Raw genomic sequence first — 16,421 nt, 5'->3', positions numbered from 1 at the left:
ACATGAATGATTTGAATGCGAGCATAAGAGGTACAGTAAGTTAGTTTGCAGATGACACCAGGATCTGGACCAGATGGGCCAATGAGCTGAGAAGTGGCAGATGGAGTTTAATTCAGATAAATGTGAGGTGCTGCATTTTGGGAAAGCAAATCTTAGCAGCACTTATACACTTAATAGTAAGGTCCTAGGGAGTGTTGCTGAACAAAGAGACCTTGGAGTGTAGGTTCATAGTTCCTTGAAAGTGGAGTCGCAGGAAGATAGGATAGTGAAGGCGGCGTTTGGAATGCTTTCCTTTATTGGTCAGAGTATGGAGTACAGGAGTTGGGAGGTCATGTTGCGGCTGTACAGGACATTGGTTAGGCCACTGTTGGAATATTGCATGCAATTCTGGTCTCCTTCCTATTGGAAAGATGTTGTGAAACTTGAAAGGGTTCAGAAAAGATTTACAAGGATGTTGCCAGGGTTGGAGGATCTGAGCTACAGGGAGAGGCTGAACAGGCTGGGGCTGTTTTCCCTGGAACGTCGGAGTCAGAGGGGTGACCTTATAGAGATTTACAAAATTATGAGGGGCATGGATAGGATAAATAGACAAAGCCTTTTCCCTGGGGTTGGGGAGTCCAGAACTAGAGGGCATAGGTTTAGGGTGAGGGGAAAGATATAAAAGAGACCTAAGGGGCAACTTTTTCATGCACAGGGTGGTACGTGTATGGAATGAGCTGCCAGAGGATGTGGTGGAGTTTGGTACAATTGCAACTTTTAAGAGGCATTTGGATGGGTATATGAATAGGAAGGGTTTGGAGCGATCTGGGCCGGGTGCTGGCAGGTGGGACTAGATTGGGTTGGGATATCTGGTCGGCATAGACAGGTTGGACCGAAGGGTCTTTTTCCATGCTGTACATCTCTATGACTAGAAAAGGCACAGCAGCATGAGACAAACAATGCTACTGTAATGGCTGAGAGGGGAGAGTAGATGAAGCACAGAACTAGATTAAAAGGCTGCACTTTCCACATTGCTTTCCACTGTGGATGTGCACCCTAACACTACCAATGGAATTCCTCTGTCCAAAACCAGAGCCTGTAAATGTAACTGTTTATGTTTCACCTCCCAAGAAAATGTCCCAAACATTTTCATCCCATTCTTCATGTTACAATTCACACCAAAAAAGAAAAAAAAAGCAAAAAAGCAAAACAGAAAGCTAGAGAGAAAAGCAGCAATAATAGGCAAAAGAAACAGTACAGTAGACACAAAAAATGATTTGGGGATAGAGTAGGGGGACAAGCTGAGAATAGTTCACAGGTCGGCGCAACATCGAGGGCCGAAGGACTTAGGAGACCCACCAATAATTTAAATAATTACTCTGTTCACCAAGAGGAAAAGACTCCATTTAAGTACAATTCTACGAAATCTAGCATTCAAAAACATTTAGTACAGTAAAGTTCAATTTTAAACATGTTTTAGATGTTCTTCATCTCATTGTCACCTGAGGACAGGGTAGTTGAGATACATCTTCTTCTAGGATGTTCAATGCAACTCCCATAGCTGGTCAACACTCATGCAACTTATAAATGATAGAGATCAACAATGCCAGTTTTCCCAGCTCGTAAGAAACAAATACAGACCAACAAAGCATTCTGAAGGAAACACCACCTGATGAAACACAGGTCTAGAAATGTAATTACATTGATCAACCTTCTTGGATATGCTATGATACACTTCCGGACAAGATAGAACTTGAACCCAGATCTTCTGGCTGGAGATCAATCACTTCCACTATGCCACATGAGCCCCTTGGTCCAGAAAAGTAATCCTCTTCTGCTCAATTCGTATAACGGCCAAACAATTGCAGTAAAGTATCTAGAACAGGTATTTTCTCAGCTGGAAACAATAACAGTCAACCTAGTTCTTTTTTTGTAAACACCTTTAATGGTACAAGCAGATTTCTTAGCCTCAGATTTCTTCAGGTACAAGAAAACTTTAAAAATAAGCTCATGCAAACTGAAGACATTTTGAGCGGCTAGTAAAAACAATTTTTAAAATTTAGATGTTTTCAAAAAATAGTTTAGTTGAAAGCAGAATACTAGAAGATGTAATCTACGGTCCATTAAAACAGCTTACATGTATTTAAACAATTCATCCAGCATACTTAAAAAAAGCACTTACCGGTAATTTTTTTCCATTTAACATGACTTTAACTCCTCTACATGACCCAGCGACATCATAAGCTCTGCGTGTCATGAGTGCCACTATATCTTTATCCAGTTTTTCCATCTTGAATTTTGAGAGATCAGGTTGGAATGTAATACATGTATAATCATCACCATCAAAGTATTTAATCTTTGCGTCAGATGATTTGTTCATATTATTTGTCCATGTCTGTTTAAAGGAAACAAAAATATTTAAATACATTATCTCCATTTTTTCATGACTTAGGATATAAATTTAACAATATTGTTGTTTCTATATCACAGACATTATTCTTTTCTAAAATGTTTATAAAGTCAGTTGCATGGTTTTGTTTATAGGTAGGAATGGTCGATGACCTCTCATCCATGTATAAAGGCATAATCGTAAAAGGAACACAGCTTTAATGCAAATGAAGAATTTAATCTTAAATTAATACAAGGTGACAGCCTTCTACAGTATTGGTCCTGAGTGATACTGAAACATTAGTAAAGGATAGATGGAAAAAAAAGCAACAAAATTCTAAAATCAAAAAAGTGCTGTTAGAAAAAAAACATTTTTAATGAATATTCTATTAATTGTTAATTAATATTTATTCATTGATTTTTAACTTGTATTTTTATAACTCTCTCTTTAAATCCTTCCTAGCTAATCTGTAACTCTCTATTGCCTCATCTGAACTATCTCATCTCAACTTCACATAAGCCTCCCTCTTCCGCTTAACAAGAGATACAATTTCTTTAGTAAACCATGGTTCCCGTACATTATTACTTCCCCCCTGCCTGACAGGGACATACCTATCGAGGACACGCAATATCTGTTCCTTAAACCAGCTCCATGAATCTTTAGTCTTTGGAAGTGCTAATTCAAGTATCACTTCGTTACAGCAAACCTGATCACACAATAAGTTACAATCTTCCCCATCAAAACACCTCATATGTTAACAGCCACATGAGCACAGAACAGGAGTTTCTTGCAAAGTCTAAGAGATATAAAGCTGGAGAGGTCTGCGGTATAATCTTGCCACAGATGTGATTTTTGCAGATTTTGAAAAAAAGAAACATGTATTTTGTAGCAATACTGAACAGAATGGAGATTCTCAGAAATTAAGTTTAATAAGAGAATAGAATGAATAAACTAAACCCCAAAAAGTAGTGTCAACACTTCTGCAGCAGTAGAAGTGCACCTCAGAAACCTCTGATTTAACTTAAGGGGAGCAGGGTACTGGTTGTTTTTAGTAGTTTATTGTAGCATCAATAAATTTATAAGGAATGAGCTTTAATCATTTTTGCTATTTGGATAAGTTTAAATCAAACATTAGAGTTAGAATTGAGGTAAGATACAAGTTTGCCAACCTACATGTCAAAGCCTTTATAACATTTTCAAAGCATAGATCAGGTGTGAAATGGAATACTCCCCACCTTCAATAACATTAAAAAGTTCAACACATTCTGGATGAAGCAGCCCTCATTGACTCAGAGCACATCAAATATTCATTCCCTTCTCCATCAGTGCATTATAGCTACAGCATGGAGTCACTTGCCAAGGTTTAACAGCCAAAGGGCAGCAGAAATCTGGAACTTTCTGTTTGTAAGGTTGGTAGAAGCAGAAAACATCATAACACTTTAGCATTTTGATCAAAATTCTGGACATCACCCTAAATACTTCCATGGGAGTATCTTCAAAACACCAACCACAGCAGTTCAAGGTGGCAGTTGAACACCATTCTCTCAAGATCAACATGGAACAGGGAATAAATGCGGACCTTGCCAGCAACTGTCTCTCTCCATATCATAAATGGATAAAATGTTTGCATTCTATGGAGGTATGGCATAAATGAGATGACACCTTGACCTAAAAGTTGTCATTCTTGAATTAAAGGACAGCTAATGACACTTACTCAGGGTTATCAATTTCTGCCCTAGACCATCATGTGATCAAACAAGCTAGTTTCTGACCTGCACAGCTTCAGGCATTTGGGGACCAAAATCCCACGAGATAGCATTATCTAGAGTACTGGATTTGCCTTTCTTGCCTTCTCTGCCATGAATCTACCTCATCATTAAGGAATTCAGATTCAAAACATGGACAAGATGAAGCCATTTTGAATGATTGGTAGCAAATTCCTCACAAAGGGAAAGGTGTACAAGTACGGAAACAGGCACTTTGGTTCAACTAGTCCATGCTAACCAGATACCTGTATTACTTTGGTCCCATTTGCCAGATTTTGGCCCTTACCCATCTAAACCCTTTCCCTTCATGTACCCATTCAGATGCCTTTTAAATGCTGTAATCGTACCAGCCTCCTCCATTTCCTCTGGCAACTCATTCCATAGACACACCACATCTGCGCGAAAACGTTGCCCCTTAGGTCCCTTTTAAATCTTCCCCCTCTCACCTCAGACCTATGCTCTCTAGCTTTGGACTCCCCTATCCCTTGGCTATTCACCCTATCCATGCCCCTCATGATCGTAGAAACTTCTACGGTCACCTCATAGCCTCTGACACTCCAGGGAAAGTAGCCCCAGCCTATTCAGCATCTCCTTACAGCTCATATCCTCCAACCCTGGCAACATCCTTATCAATCTTTTCTGAACCCTTTCAAGTTTCACAACATCCTTCCTGTAGAAGGGAGACCAGAACTGCATGCATCATTTCAATAGTGCCTAATCAATATCCTGTACAGCCACAACATGACCTCCCAACTCCTATACTCAATGCACTGTACAATAAAGGCAAGTATGCCAAATTTCTTCACTATCCTGTTTACCTGGGACTCAAGAAACTATGAACCTGCACTGTCATGAATGTAAATGCCACTGTGCTACAAGGAGACCTGCAAAGTTTTTTTTTAAATGGTAGCATTTTCTTTGCTCCACTATCTTGCAATGCCAGCAATTTGAAAGTTAAGGTGACAAATCCTGGCACATTTAGTACTTAAAAAGTAAATACATACAGAAATAATGTCAGCTACGAAAAAAAATCAGATTCAAAAGTATAGAAAGCCAAAAAAGTTAAAATAAATAGACATTTTACAAGAACATTATGGTAAGAGAAGAGTTGGGATTGAGTTAGCAATTGCTAACAAGGGCAAGATAGCAGTGGAGACTGGAAAGCATTATACTTTGGATCAATTTTGGCAGGGGCATGGATTTGCAGATTAGAGAGGCTTATGATGAATAGTGTCCAAAAATAGATCAAAAATAGGAGAAATTAACATTGCTCAACTCTTCTTGGGGTTCGTCTATCCTGAAGGACACTGGAGTTCAAATATTTAACAGGGCTGTTTTCCCTGGATCGTCAGAGGCTGAGGGGCGACCTTAGAGGTTTATAAAATCATGGCGGGGCATGAATAGGACGAATACACAAAGTCTCTTCCCTTCGGTGGGGGAGTCCAGAACAAGAGGACATAGGTTTAGGGTGAGAGGGGAAAGATATAAAAAAAGACCTAAGGGGCAACTTTTTCTCGGAGAGGGTGGTACGTGTATGGAATGAACTGCCAGGGGAAGTGGTGGAGGCTAGTACAGTTGCAACATTTAAGAGGCATCTGGATGGATATATGAATAGGAAGGGGTTGGAGGGATATGGGCCAGGCGCAGACAGGTATGATTATCTGGTTGGGATATCTGGTCGGCATGGACAAATTGGACCAAAGAGTCTATTTCTGTGCTGTATATCTCTATGACTCTAAGATTCCATTGTTTCGGACTGCTACACTTTTCTACATCATGAACTGAGAAATGTATTTAATGAGAAATTTTCTAATATCAATCCTGAATTTACCTATTATTAACTCAACTCCATGTTGTCTTGTCCCATCTCATAGTGCTCAGTTTAAACTGATGGTGGACACCACTAATTGACTACATTCCCTGAAATTAAACAGATTTTGTCGAATGAGGTTGCCTGTATTTTGCAGAAATGTTCAGCTCAGGATAAAGGATAAAGGGCTTAACCAGGACTGATTTTAGAATTGCTCCTTGCCTGTAATTAATACATTTAATTAATCTGATGAAGATGCAATGTTTCACAAACTGCAACTTAGAAGAGATCTAGTCCATCAAATTCATTTATGTATATCTTTCCACGGTCTATTTCTAATAACTGAATCTAGGGCAAGTGCCCAAGAAAAAGGTGGGCAAGCAAGCAAGAGAAAAAAGCCTCAAGACAATGAGCTGTTCAAGAATGCTCCCATTTGTACTTCAATTGCTAAATTAGGAATAACTCTTAATTCCTAATTAAGAGGGCAGCATGGTGGCTCAGTGATTAGCACTGGTGCCTTACAGCGCCCGGAACCTGGGTTCAATTCTGGCCTCAGGCGACTGTGTGGAGCTTGCACATTCTCCCTGTGTCTGCATGGGTTTCCTCCAGGCGCTCCGGTTTCATCCCACAATCCAAAAATGCGCAGGTTAGGGGAATTGGCCATGCTAAATTGCCCATAATGTTCAGGGATGCGTAGGTTAAGTGCATTGGTCAAGGGTAATAATGTAGAATGAGGGGGTAGGGGAATGGGCCTGGGTTGATTACTCTTCAGTAGGTTGGTGTGTACTTGTTGGGCCGAAGGGCCTGTTCCACACTGCAGCAATTCTATGACTCTATTCCACCTCGACACATCGAATATGACCAATACATATTTGACATACCTGCTTAAAACTATTTTTGTATTCCTTGCAGGCTGTTTCAACAGTAAACTTGGTGCTAAATATGTTGCAGAGTTTAGCACCATAGCCGTTTCTGCCACCTGTAAAATGCAAATTATAACAGTTTTCCATCAGCAGAACTATGGGCACCAACTTCTCAATAACTGAAAAATATTTGTATTAGAACACAATGGCACACAGTTCTTACCCGTGACTTTCTTTTCATCATCGTCGTAATTACTGGATGTTAACAACTGACCAAAAATCAAAGCAGGTACAAATACTTTTTCTACTTTGTGCTCCACTACTGGAATGCCTTTCCCATTGTTCCAAATACTAATAATGTTGGAATCCCTTAAAAAAAAACAGATGTATAAAAGTGTTGTCCTCTTTCCAGGGCAAGAACTAGTGATTCCAAGGTGAAAACAATTAATTAACTTATTCACAAACATGAACAAAGAATACTGCATTTTTTCTTATTTTAGGCAGTAAGTCTTGCCTTCAAGACCTTTTACACAGAAACAATACAGGATCCAAATTTTGAAACAGGGATATGATCTTATGGCTACACATGAAACCATATTTAACTTTGTTAAATGTTACAGAACTTTACTATCAGGTACATTATTCTCTCCTAATATTCAAAAGAAATTGAGACACTCAAACATAAACAAATCAATACCCATAAAATCTTGCAATATAGATGGAATTCACTGAACCCACTAGACCCATGCCAGACCTTGGGAAGTCTCTTTCCCTTGAAATTTTGTTTTTACCCAAAATGAAAACAAGAAATTCAGGAAATACTCAGCAAAACGGACATCATCTATTGAGAAGAGAAACAGAGTTACATTTCAAGCTGATTACCTTACCCGAGAACTGGGAAAATATGCATTAGTAATAGGCTTGAAATAAGTACAATTAAGTTTTGGCCGATTTCTTTCATACAAGGTATTGTGGAGCATTTAAGCAGAAGGAAGACAATTCAGTTGAATGGGTGGTTTGGACTCTCTACCAATTTTGGACAGTGAACTACAACAAGGAAAAAGGATGACGATCAGAAGTCCAAAGTTAAATTAGGTAGTTCAAAGATTGTGGGAAAAGGTGAACACCCTGATGAAGACATAATATTTAGTTTTAAAGAAAAACAAAAGGAATTACTGAGTTCAGACAGTAATAAGCAAGGAAAGAATTTCCTTTGAGCTGACAATGCTCACCTATTGGTAAGAAAAAGCACATAATTATCATAAATCAGAAATGCTCTTCTTGAAAAACGGTTAGTGCTGCTGTCTCTCAGCGCCAGGAACGCGGGTTCAATTCCAGCCTCAGGCGACTGTCTCTGCAGAGTTTGCACATTCTCCCAGTGTCTGTGTGGGTTTCTGCCAGGTGCTCTGGTTTCTTCCCACAATCTAAATTTGTGTAAGTTCGGTGAATCGACCATGTTAAATTATCCATAGTGTTCAGGGAGTATAGGTTAGGTGCAGTAGGCAGGGGTATATGTAGAGTAATAGTGTGGGGGAATGGATCCTGGTGTGTTACTCTTCAGACAGTCAGGGTGGACTTGTTGGGCCTAATGGCCTGTTTCCATACTGCAGGAATTTCAAGAAAAAAATTCTACAAGAAACAAGTGTGTTTGGCCAAATCAAGTGTACAATTTTCTAACCAAGGCATGGAAAAGCTGCATAACCAACTCCAACTGATAAAGGAGATTTACCACAGTGAATGACAGCAAGTGAGGCCGCAGCAGTAAAATTAACTAATTTGGTGAAAAACTAGTAGAGAAAAGGAGGAACTTCTTCAGCCAGAATGTGGTGCATCTATGGAACTCATTGCCACAGAAGGCTGTGGAGGCTAGGTCATTGAGCATATTTAAGACTGAGATAGATAGGTTCTTGAGTATCAAGGGGATCAAGGGTTAGATTAGATTAGATTGCAGTGTGGAAACAGGCCCTTTGGCCCAACAAGTCCACACCGACCCGCCGAAGCGCAACCCACCCATACCCCTACATTTACCCCTTAACTAACACTACGGGCAATTTAGCATGGCCAATTCACCTGACCTGCACATCTTTGGACTGTGGGAGGAAACCGGAGCACCCGGAGGAAATCCACGCAGACACGAGGAGAACGTGCAAACTCCACACAGTCAGTCGCCTGAGGCGGGAACTGAACCCAGGTCTCTGGTGCTGTGAGGCAGCAGTGCTAACCACTGTGCCACCATGCCGCCCACAGTCAGTCACCTGAGGCGGGAGGTTATGGGAAGAACGCAGGAGAATGGGGTTGAGAAACTTATCAGCTATGATTGAATGGGAGAGCAGACTCGATGAGCTGAATGGCCTAATTTCTGCTCCTACGTTTTAGGGTCTTATCTCTGATTTTCCCTATTATTCTTTTCTCACCCTTCTCTTTGCTGAAAAGCCATTCACTTCTAAGTTCCCCAGTTCTGCTGCAAAGCATCACCCTGAATGATGATCTTGGTTCTATCGCCACCGGTGTGCTGTCTGAACTGTTCAGAATTTCCAACATTTTCCAAGTTTATTTTTCCAGCATTACAAGTATTTTCCCCAACTTTTGTTTTTCTCTCTTTTCAAATCTATTAAATTCCTTTTTAAAGTTACTACTTCTTCTAAAAAAACTAGCTTTTTAAGAATATGTATTCCAAATCAGAGAACACAATGCAATATATTAAAGAATTCTCATCAGGTTTTCATGCCAATTACATTAAATCTGTGCTCTTGGGTATTGATAAATCCCAGTGGAAACAGCTTCTCCCATTTACTCTATCAAAAACTTCCTAAATATTTTGATTAAAACTCCCCTTAAAAACTTTCTACCTAAAGAAAATAATTTTCATTCACTACACCTTCTACACAGAGCACACACATTTTTTTGATTTTAATTCTTAAATGTCAAGAAGTTGTAAAAATCAAAATCTTCAAACATTCCTATAAATATATGCCATGTGATCTTTACTTATCATTTTGAATGGTTGACTCCCCACTCTATTCTGGGTGCCCTAGAGCTCAGCTTCTGAGTGAGCGCACCTCACAGGCGCTTCACCTGCATACTCCATAATGAAGGATGACTACAGGTATTGTAGGCTGAAGTGTTTTCTGTCCATTTTGTGAATAACCTGCATAATAAGGTGCGGTGCAAGTATTCCAATAACGGAAATAAAGAACAGAGTCAGTGCAAATGACACAGCCTTGTATGGGGAGGATTGCAACAAGCATATCAGAGGAAAGTAGTTTGAGGATGGTGACAAATTTCTGAGGGCAGCCAAAGTTGAGGAAGATACTCCAGAAGATTTTGAAACTGACAGAGTCAAAGGCTTTAGTGTGGTTCAAAAAGGCCAAATACAGCAACTGGTGCAGTGCTTTGCACTCTTCTCTGATGGACATAAGGAAATGGGTTTTTCATTCAAAGTATAGAAATACATGTGCACAAACATGTGAACACACCCAAACCAAACTAGGCCTTTCTCAGTAAGATAAAGTATCCATGACTCAAACTATGCTTATTCAAATCAATCAAGGTCAATTATTAAGTTGTGAAATCTCTGTCTAGTGCATCTTCCATTGTATTCACTATTTTCAAGAACATATCTTGAATTCATTAGACTGTTGTTAAAACATACAAGAATACCTATCACAGATCTTAATTCCAATAAAAACATAGTTGAAACTGTACAAAATAATCAACAAATTTGTGGTATGTGCAACAGTCAAATACTTACACATCAATCGAAATTTTGATGCATGTCATATTCTTGTCCCTCTGCTTGTTATCAGCTGCATTAACTAAAGACAAAATAAGTCCATGTATACAGATTCGAAAAGGTAGTGTATAAAACAATCATCAGCACTTAAAAGAGCAAAATGTTTATGGTTAGACTTTTAACTCATTAAAAATCTAGAATGGTTTGTTATTTCCATCTAATGACAATGAAGGCAATCAGACATTACACCACATTTTCCTGCAACTATCTAACAAATTTGATGAAACTCCAGCAAAATGAAAATCCTCAGGTGGAAATTCACTATATCAATGATGAATATGTGAGCTCCAATACCAATTAAAGGCTGCAATAATTTAGCTAGACTACTGGAGCAAAAACTCCAGAAGCCAGGTTATAAGAGGAGGAAAGATCAGGATCCAGTGTTTGACTTTGCTCGTTGCAATTATCAGGTGAAGGAAGAACAGGGGGAGATGAAGAGAGAACAGAGGGAGAAGAAAGAACAGAAACAAATAAAACATGCACACACAAAGTAAAAAGGTCAATACTTACCAAGAATCTCATCAAATATTTTGTACAAGCCTGGAACATAGGTGATATCCCTCAAGTTCATGCCCACATCTTCATCATATACCCACATTGGCTGAAAAGAAATGCAACTACATTAACTTCAGCCAATCATTCACAATTTTTTTTAAAAAACTTTGCATAAAGCCTCTGAGTCTGTTCCTGACCCCCAAATTTAAACATTTGAAGTAAATGGAATTTTCGCCAAGTTGGGTTGGCTAAGGGACATTTACAGTGAGCAGTAGATGATTTGAGGTTTCCCAACTCCGTTCAGTTTCCATCAATTTTTGCTGGCACGGGTTAGGGTGCAGGCAGCAAGCATTCATGACTCTTGCCAGCTCCACTGGAGGGATGGGAAGTTCAAACTCCAAGCGATTATTGTGGAGTCAGGCCTGTTCTGTAACAGGACATTCAAGTCTCTTCAGGGAGTCTTAAATCATGAGGGAACCATAGTCCTAAGTCAACAATCAAAACAAATATCAGCCATTTTATATTCTAACAGAATGGCCATCTCACCTCAGCAATCTGTTAATCAATTAAAGTCTTTCATGATATCAATGTTAGAAACTTTCATCGACTTCAGTCTTCAACATTGTGTAAATAAAAATACAAGAAACATCAGACAGATGTCAAACTTTCTTCTTTGCAGCTGTATAAACACAGTTTGACTTTGTCTTTGGTGCAGTTGCCAAGTAACTTATGAATGCCTGGCTGAGTCCCACAAACAAAAAAAAAAGCAAATGTTAAGTTTCAGAAAGCAAAAAGTAGTTAAAATCTGAGGACCTGACATTCATCATTATACCAGGGCCAATATCCCAGAAAATGGAGGTGGCATTTTTGTCATGCCATCTGCATGCCTCTGTTGCCACCTTGCACCCACTCCCATAGGCAAGTGGCTGGACTCTATCTTGCTCCTGTCAGTCCAGATAAAATTAGGGTAGGTGTCAGCCTTTTAAAAGGGGGAAAGATCTGCCAACTTATGAAGTCTACCAAGTTAACAGCCTTCGCTCTGTCACAAAAATCCAGACCAAGACATTTCAAACTGCTGATATTTCATTAGTTCTGATGGAAGGTCACTGACCTGAAACATTTTGGGCAGAGATGCTGCCTGACTGGAATTTTTCAGTTTATTTCAGCTTAGCTTTTGTTATGGACGAAACAGATGTAACTCTCTTAACTTATGTTTTGAGATAAATTCAATTGCTTTAATTTTTCAACTGTGAGTTTTTACAATGTCCGAGATACCAAACATATTTTCTACCAGATAAAATATATTCTCATTGATACTAATGTGGAAAATCTTTCACTTTTATTATGATTACTTTCTGCAAATTGAATCTGAATAAGCAGAAAACTCCCTTTGTGGAATGCGGAATTATATTTAATTTTCCTTGAAGGATGGAAAATAGAACATTAAACCTACAAAGAAATAAAGCTTTCAATATTATTTGTACCATAGGGACTCAAAAACCGTTATCCAATACTTTACTACAGCTATGGCACTTAGAAGGCACATTTAATAAAATTTAGCTTGGCACTGCCTGCACTAACTTTTCACTCTGAAAGATTTCAGAGTCAGATAATTACAGTCATAATTGTGTACACTTTTTGTTTAAAATTATTCACTCATGGAATATGGGTGCACCCATCAAGGCCAACATTTATTACATTAATTGTGCTGAACAAAAGTCATGTTCCTGAACCATGAAGTTCATATGACGGAATTTTCTTGCCATAAGGACTGTGTGGTGGTCACTCCTACATTTCCTATCATGGACAGAAGCATCAGTGAAAGATGGATGGAGGAAAAAGTTCAAGCATATTTTTGCTTCATGCCAACTGTGTCACCTGTCGTAGGCCCAGGCTACCACCTGTATTTCTCAGTATTCAGGTGTTATGGAAACTCCGAGGTGATAGATACTGAAGTACATTCTGCGTCCTTGCTATCTTCAGTGTCTCTACAGTTGGCATTTAATATTAATGAATATAAATTTGCTAGCTGACAGCCATTTATTGCATTCTATCAGAAGGCCTCCTTTCTGATGAGCACAATGTGGTCAGGAAAAGATGTTACAGGACAGACCTGGTACATAGCTGGAAAACATAATACTGAGAGTGAAACCATCTTAGACGATTGTTAACAATCTGTCAGTCAACTCTCCCAACTTGGGAAAAACTCCTCAGAAGTTACTGTGTTGGACTTTGTCAGTTGGGCCTAGGATGCCTTTATAATTCGTAGTGCATAGCGGTTTGAAAAAAAATGAGTGGCTTGCTAAGGCATTTCAAAGGCAGCCAAGAATCAACTACATTGTTGTGGGTATGAAGTCACTTACAGGTCAGACTGAGAAAGGACAGCAGATTTTCTAATTTAAAGCTGGTTCGCAAACTGGTTAGTAAAGGGATTCTATCATATTCCAGTAGTTTTGTAATCACAATCTTTGAAGCAATTTTTTAATTCCAGATTAGCTTGTTGCGACACTTTAAATAACCTTGAACAATAAGAAATGAGTCGTCCAATTCAATTTGGCAGTTTTCTTGTCAATTTTGACAGTAGAATTTCAAATAAGTGAGTGAAATTTTAATGCCACTATACGGAGGCAAATGTTTAGCAAAGCATAAAATGGCATGCGAGGTTTTCATACGACACATCCAAGAATACAAGTATGGGTTTTGTCATTCCTGACTTTGATTAGGCACAGATAGGAGAAAGTGAGGACTACAGATGCTGGAGATCAGAGTCGAGAGTGTGTCGCTGGGAAAGCACAGCAGGTCAGGCAGCATCCAAGGACCAGGAGTAATCGATATTTCGGGCATAAGCCCTTCATCAGGAAAGAGGCTTGTGGGCCGGGGGCTGAGAGATAAAAGGGAGGAGGAAGGTAGCTGAGAAAGTGATAGGTGGAAGGAGTTGAGGGAGAAGGTGATAGGTCAGGGGCGGGGGGGGGGGGAGTGATGGACAGGTCAGGAAGGTGATGCTGAGTTGGAGGCTTGGGGCGGGGATAATGTGGGGGGAGTGGAAATGAGGAAGCTGTTGAAATCCACATTTATTGTGTGTGGTTGCAGAGTCTCAAGGTGGAATATGACGCTTTCTTCCTCCAGGCGTCGGGTGGTAATGGTTTGGTGGTAGAGGCAGCCCAGGACCTGATGGATTGGAAGGGAGAGTTGAAGTGTTCAGCCACAGGGTGGTGGGGTTGGTGGGTGCAAGTGTCCCAGAGATATTCTCTGAGACAATCAACAAGAAGGTAGAGATGTAGAGGAGACCACACTGGGTGCAATGGAGGCAGTAGATGACATTGGTAGAGGTACAGGTAAATTTCTGACGGTTATGGAAGGATCCCTTGAGGCCCTTGGAGGTGAGGGGAGTGGTGTGGGCGCAGGTTTTGCACTTCCTGCAGTGGAAGGGAAAGGTGCCAAGAGTGGGGTGTGGGCTGATGGGGAGCATGGCACAGAGGGAACAGTCTCTCTGAAACACTGATAAGAGGTAGGGAGGGAACTACATCTTTGGAGGTGGGGTCTGTTTGGAGGTGGCGGAAGTGGCGGAGAATGATGTGATGTATGTGGAGGTTGGTGGGGTGGAAGGTGAGGACTAGGGATGGTTTCTTCCCTTGTTGCATTGGGAGGGGTGGGGTTCAAGGGCGGTGGTGCATGAAGTAGTGGAGATGCACTGGAGGGCATCGGGAATAAGGGATGGTGATTTAACAGGAAGTAGGTTGGGAGGTGTAGTCTACCTTCTGTAAAAAGCCATCCCTAATTCCTCCATCGCATCTGTTTCCAGGATGACCAATTTCACTCAAAGTCCCAGATGGCTTCCTCCTTCTCAGATCTTCCCTTTCCATGTCCTCACCTTCTGCCCCACCACCTTCCGCATACATCGTATCTTCCTCCACCACTTCCGCCACAACCAAACGACCCCACCAAAGATATATTTCTCCTCCGCAACCTATCAGCGTTCTGGAGGACGATTCCCTCCACGACTCCCTTGTCAGAAAGGAGAAAGTGAGGACTGCAGATGCTGGAGATCAGAGCAGTAAAATGTGTTGCTGGAAAAGCGCAGCAGGTCAGACAGCATTCAAGGAGCAGGAGAATCGACGTTTCGGGCATAAGCCCTTCTTCAGGAACGGCTGCCTGACCTGCTGCACTTTTCCAGCAACACATTTTTCGACTCCCTAGTCAGGTCCACCACCCCCTGCACCAGCCCACACCCCACTCCTGGCACCTTTCCCTGCCACCGCAGGAAGTGTAACACCTGCACCCACACCACTCCCCTCACCTCCATCCAAGGCCCCAAGGGATCCTTCCACATCCGTCAGAAATTTACCTGTACCTCCACCAATGTAGTCTACTGCATCCGTTGCATGCCTCCACATCAGGGAGACAGGACGTCTTTATGTGGATCGTTTCAGAGAACATCGCTGGGACACCCACACCCACCAACCCATGGCTGAACACTTCAACTCCCCTCCCAATCCATCAAGGACTTGGAGGTCCTGGCCCTCCGCCACCGCCAAACCATTACCACCCAATGCCTAGAGGAAGAAAGCATCATGTTCTGCCTTAAAACCCTGCAACCACACGGGAGAGATGTGGATTAACAGCTTCCTCATTTCTCCTCCCTCCACATTATCCCAGTCCCAAGCCTCCAACTCAGCACCGCCCTCCGGATCCGTCCATCACTCCTCCCTCTGACCTATCACTTTCTCCCTAAACTTCATCCACCTATCGCTTTCTCAGCTACCTTCCCCCCCCCCCTCCCTCTCCACCACCACCACCACCACCACCACCACCACACCCCCTCCCTTTTATCTCTCAGCACCTGGCCCACAAACCTTATTCCTGATGAAGGGCTTATGCCCGAAATGTTGATTCTCCTGCTCCTCGGATGCTGCCTGACCTGGTGTGCTTTCCCAGCATCACACTCTTGACGTATGCACAGACAGGTTATCTTTATACGACTCGATAAAAGTAATTTATAAATTGACATGAGTGATGTAACACATAAACATACTATTTTTGTCCTTTTTTGCGGATATCAATATTCTAAATCAGGAAAATGCTTGATACACGAATGCCATGTTCTAACTATCTGGTAGTGCCATGTCATGCTGTTTAATCCAAGCACCACAAAATTGTGAAATGAAAACAGGATGATCAGTAATCACCAAGATCCCAGGGGATAAACATTTCAAAAGTAAATATAACATTTAAACCTAAACTATTATTATAAACTGACATTTGAGCCTTCACCAAAATAATTAAAACATTCCAATTCAATTAAAGCCAATAATAAATGCATCATGAA

General features: G+C 40.8%; 1 protein-coding gene across 1 annotated transcript in view; it reads right to left on the bottom strand.

Annotated features, from left to right (window-relative positions):
• LOC132815654 (DNA topoisomerase 2-beta-like) overlaps positions 1-16,421 on the bottom strand; it is a 179,750-nt gene that overhangs the window by 96,334 nt on the left and 66,995 nt on the right. The window contains exons 3-7 of the mRNA XM_060824642.1: positions 11,111-11,201; positions 10,559-10,622; positions 7,031-7,176; positions 6,826-6,923; positions 2,162-2,374 (exon numbers count right to left, since the gene is read on the bottom strand). Of these exons, the coding sequence (XP_060680625.1) occupies positions 2,162-2,374; positions 6,826-6,923; positions 7,031-7,176; positions 10,559-10,622; positions 11,111-11,201 (612 nt within the window). The remainder of the gene's footprint in view (positions 1-2,161; positions 2,375-6,825; positions 6,924-7,030; positions 7,177-10,558; positions 10,623-11,110; positions 11,202-16,421) is intronic.

The sequence above is a fragment of the Hemiscyllium ocellatum genome, chromosome 5, assembly GCF_020745735.1.
Source record: "Hemiscyllium ocellatum isolate sHemOce1 chromosome 5, sHemOce1.pat.X.cur, whole genome shotgun sequence".
Lineage (NCBI taxonomy): Eukaryota > Metazoa > Chordata > Chondrichthyes > Orectolobiformes > Hemiscylliidae > Hemiscyllium > Hemiscyllium ocellatum.
Note: the sequence above shows the minus strand (reverse complement) of the source record. Positions and strands in the feature narration are given on the sequence as shown.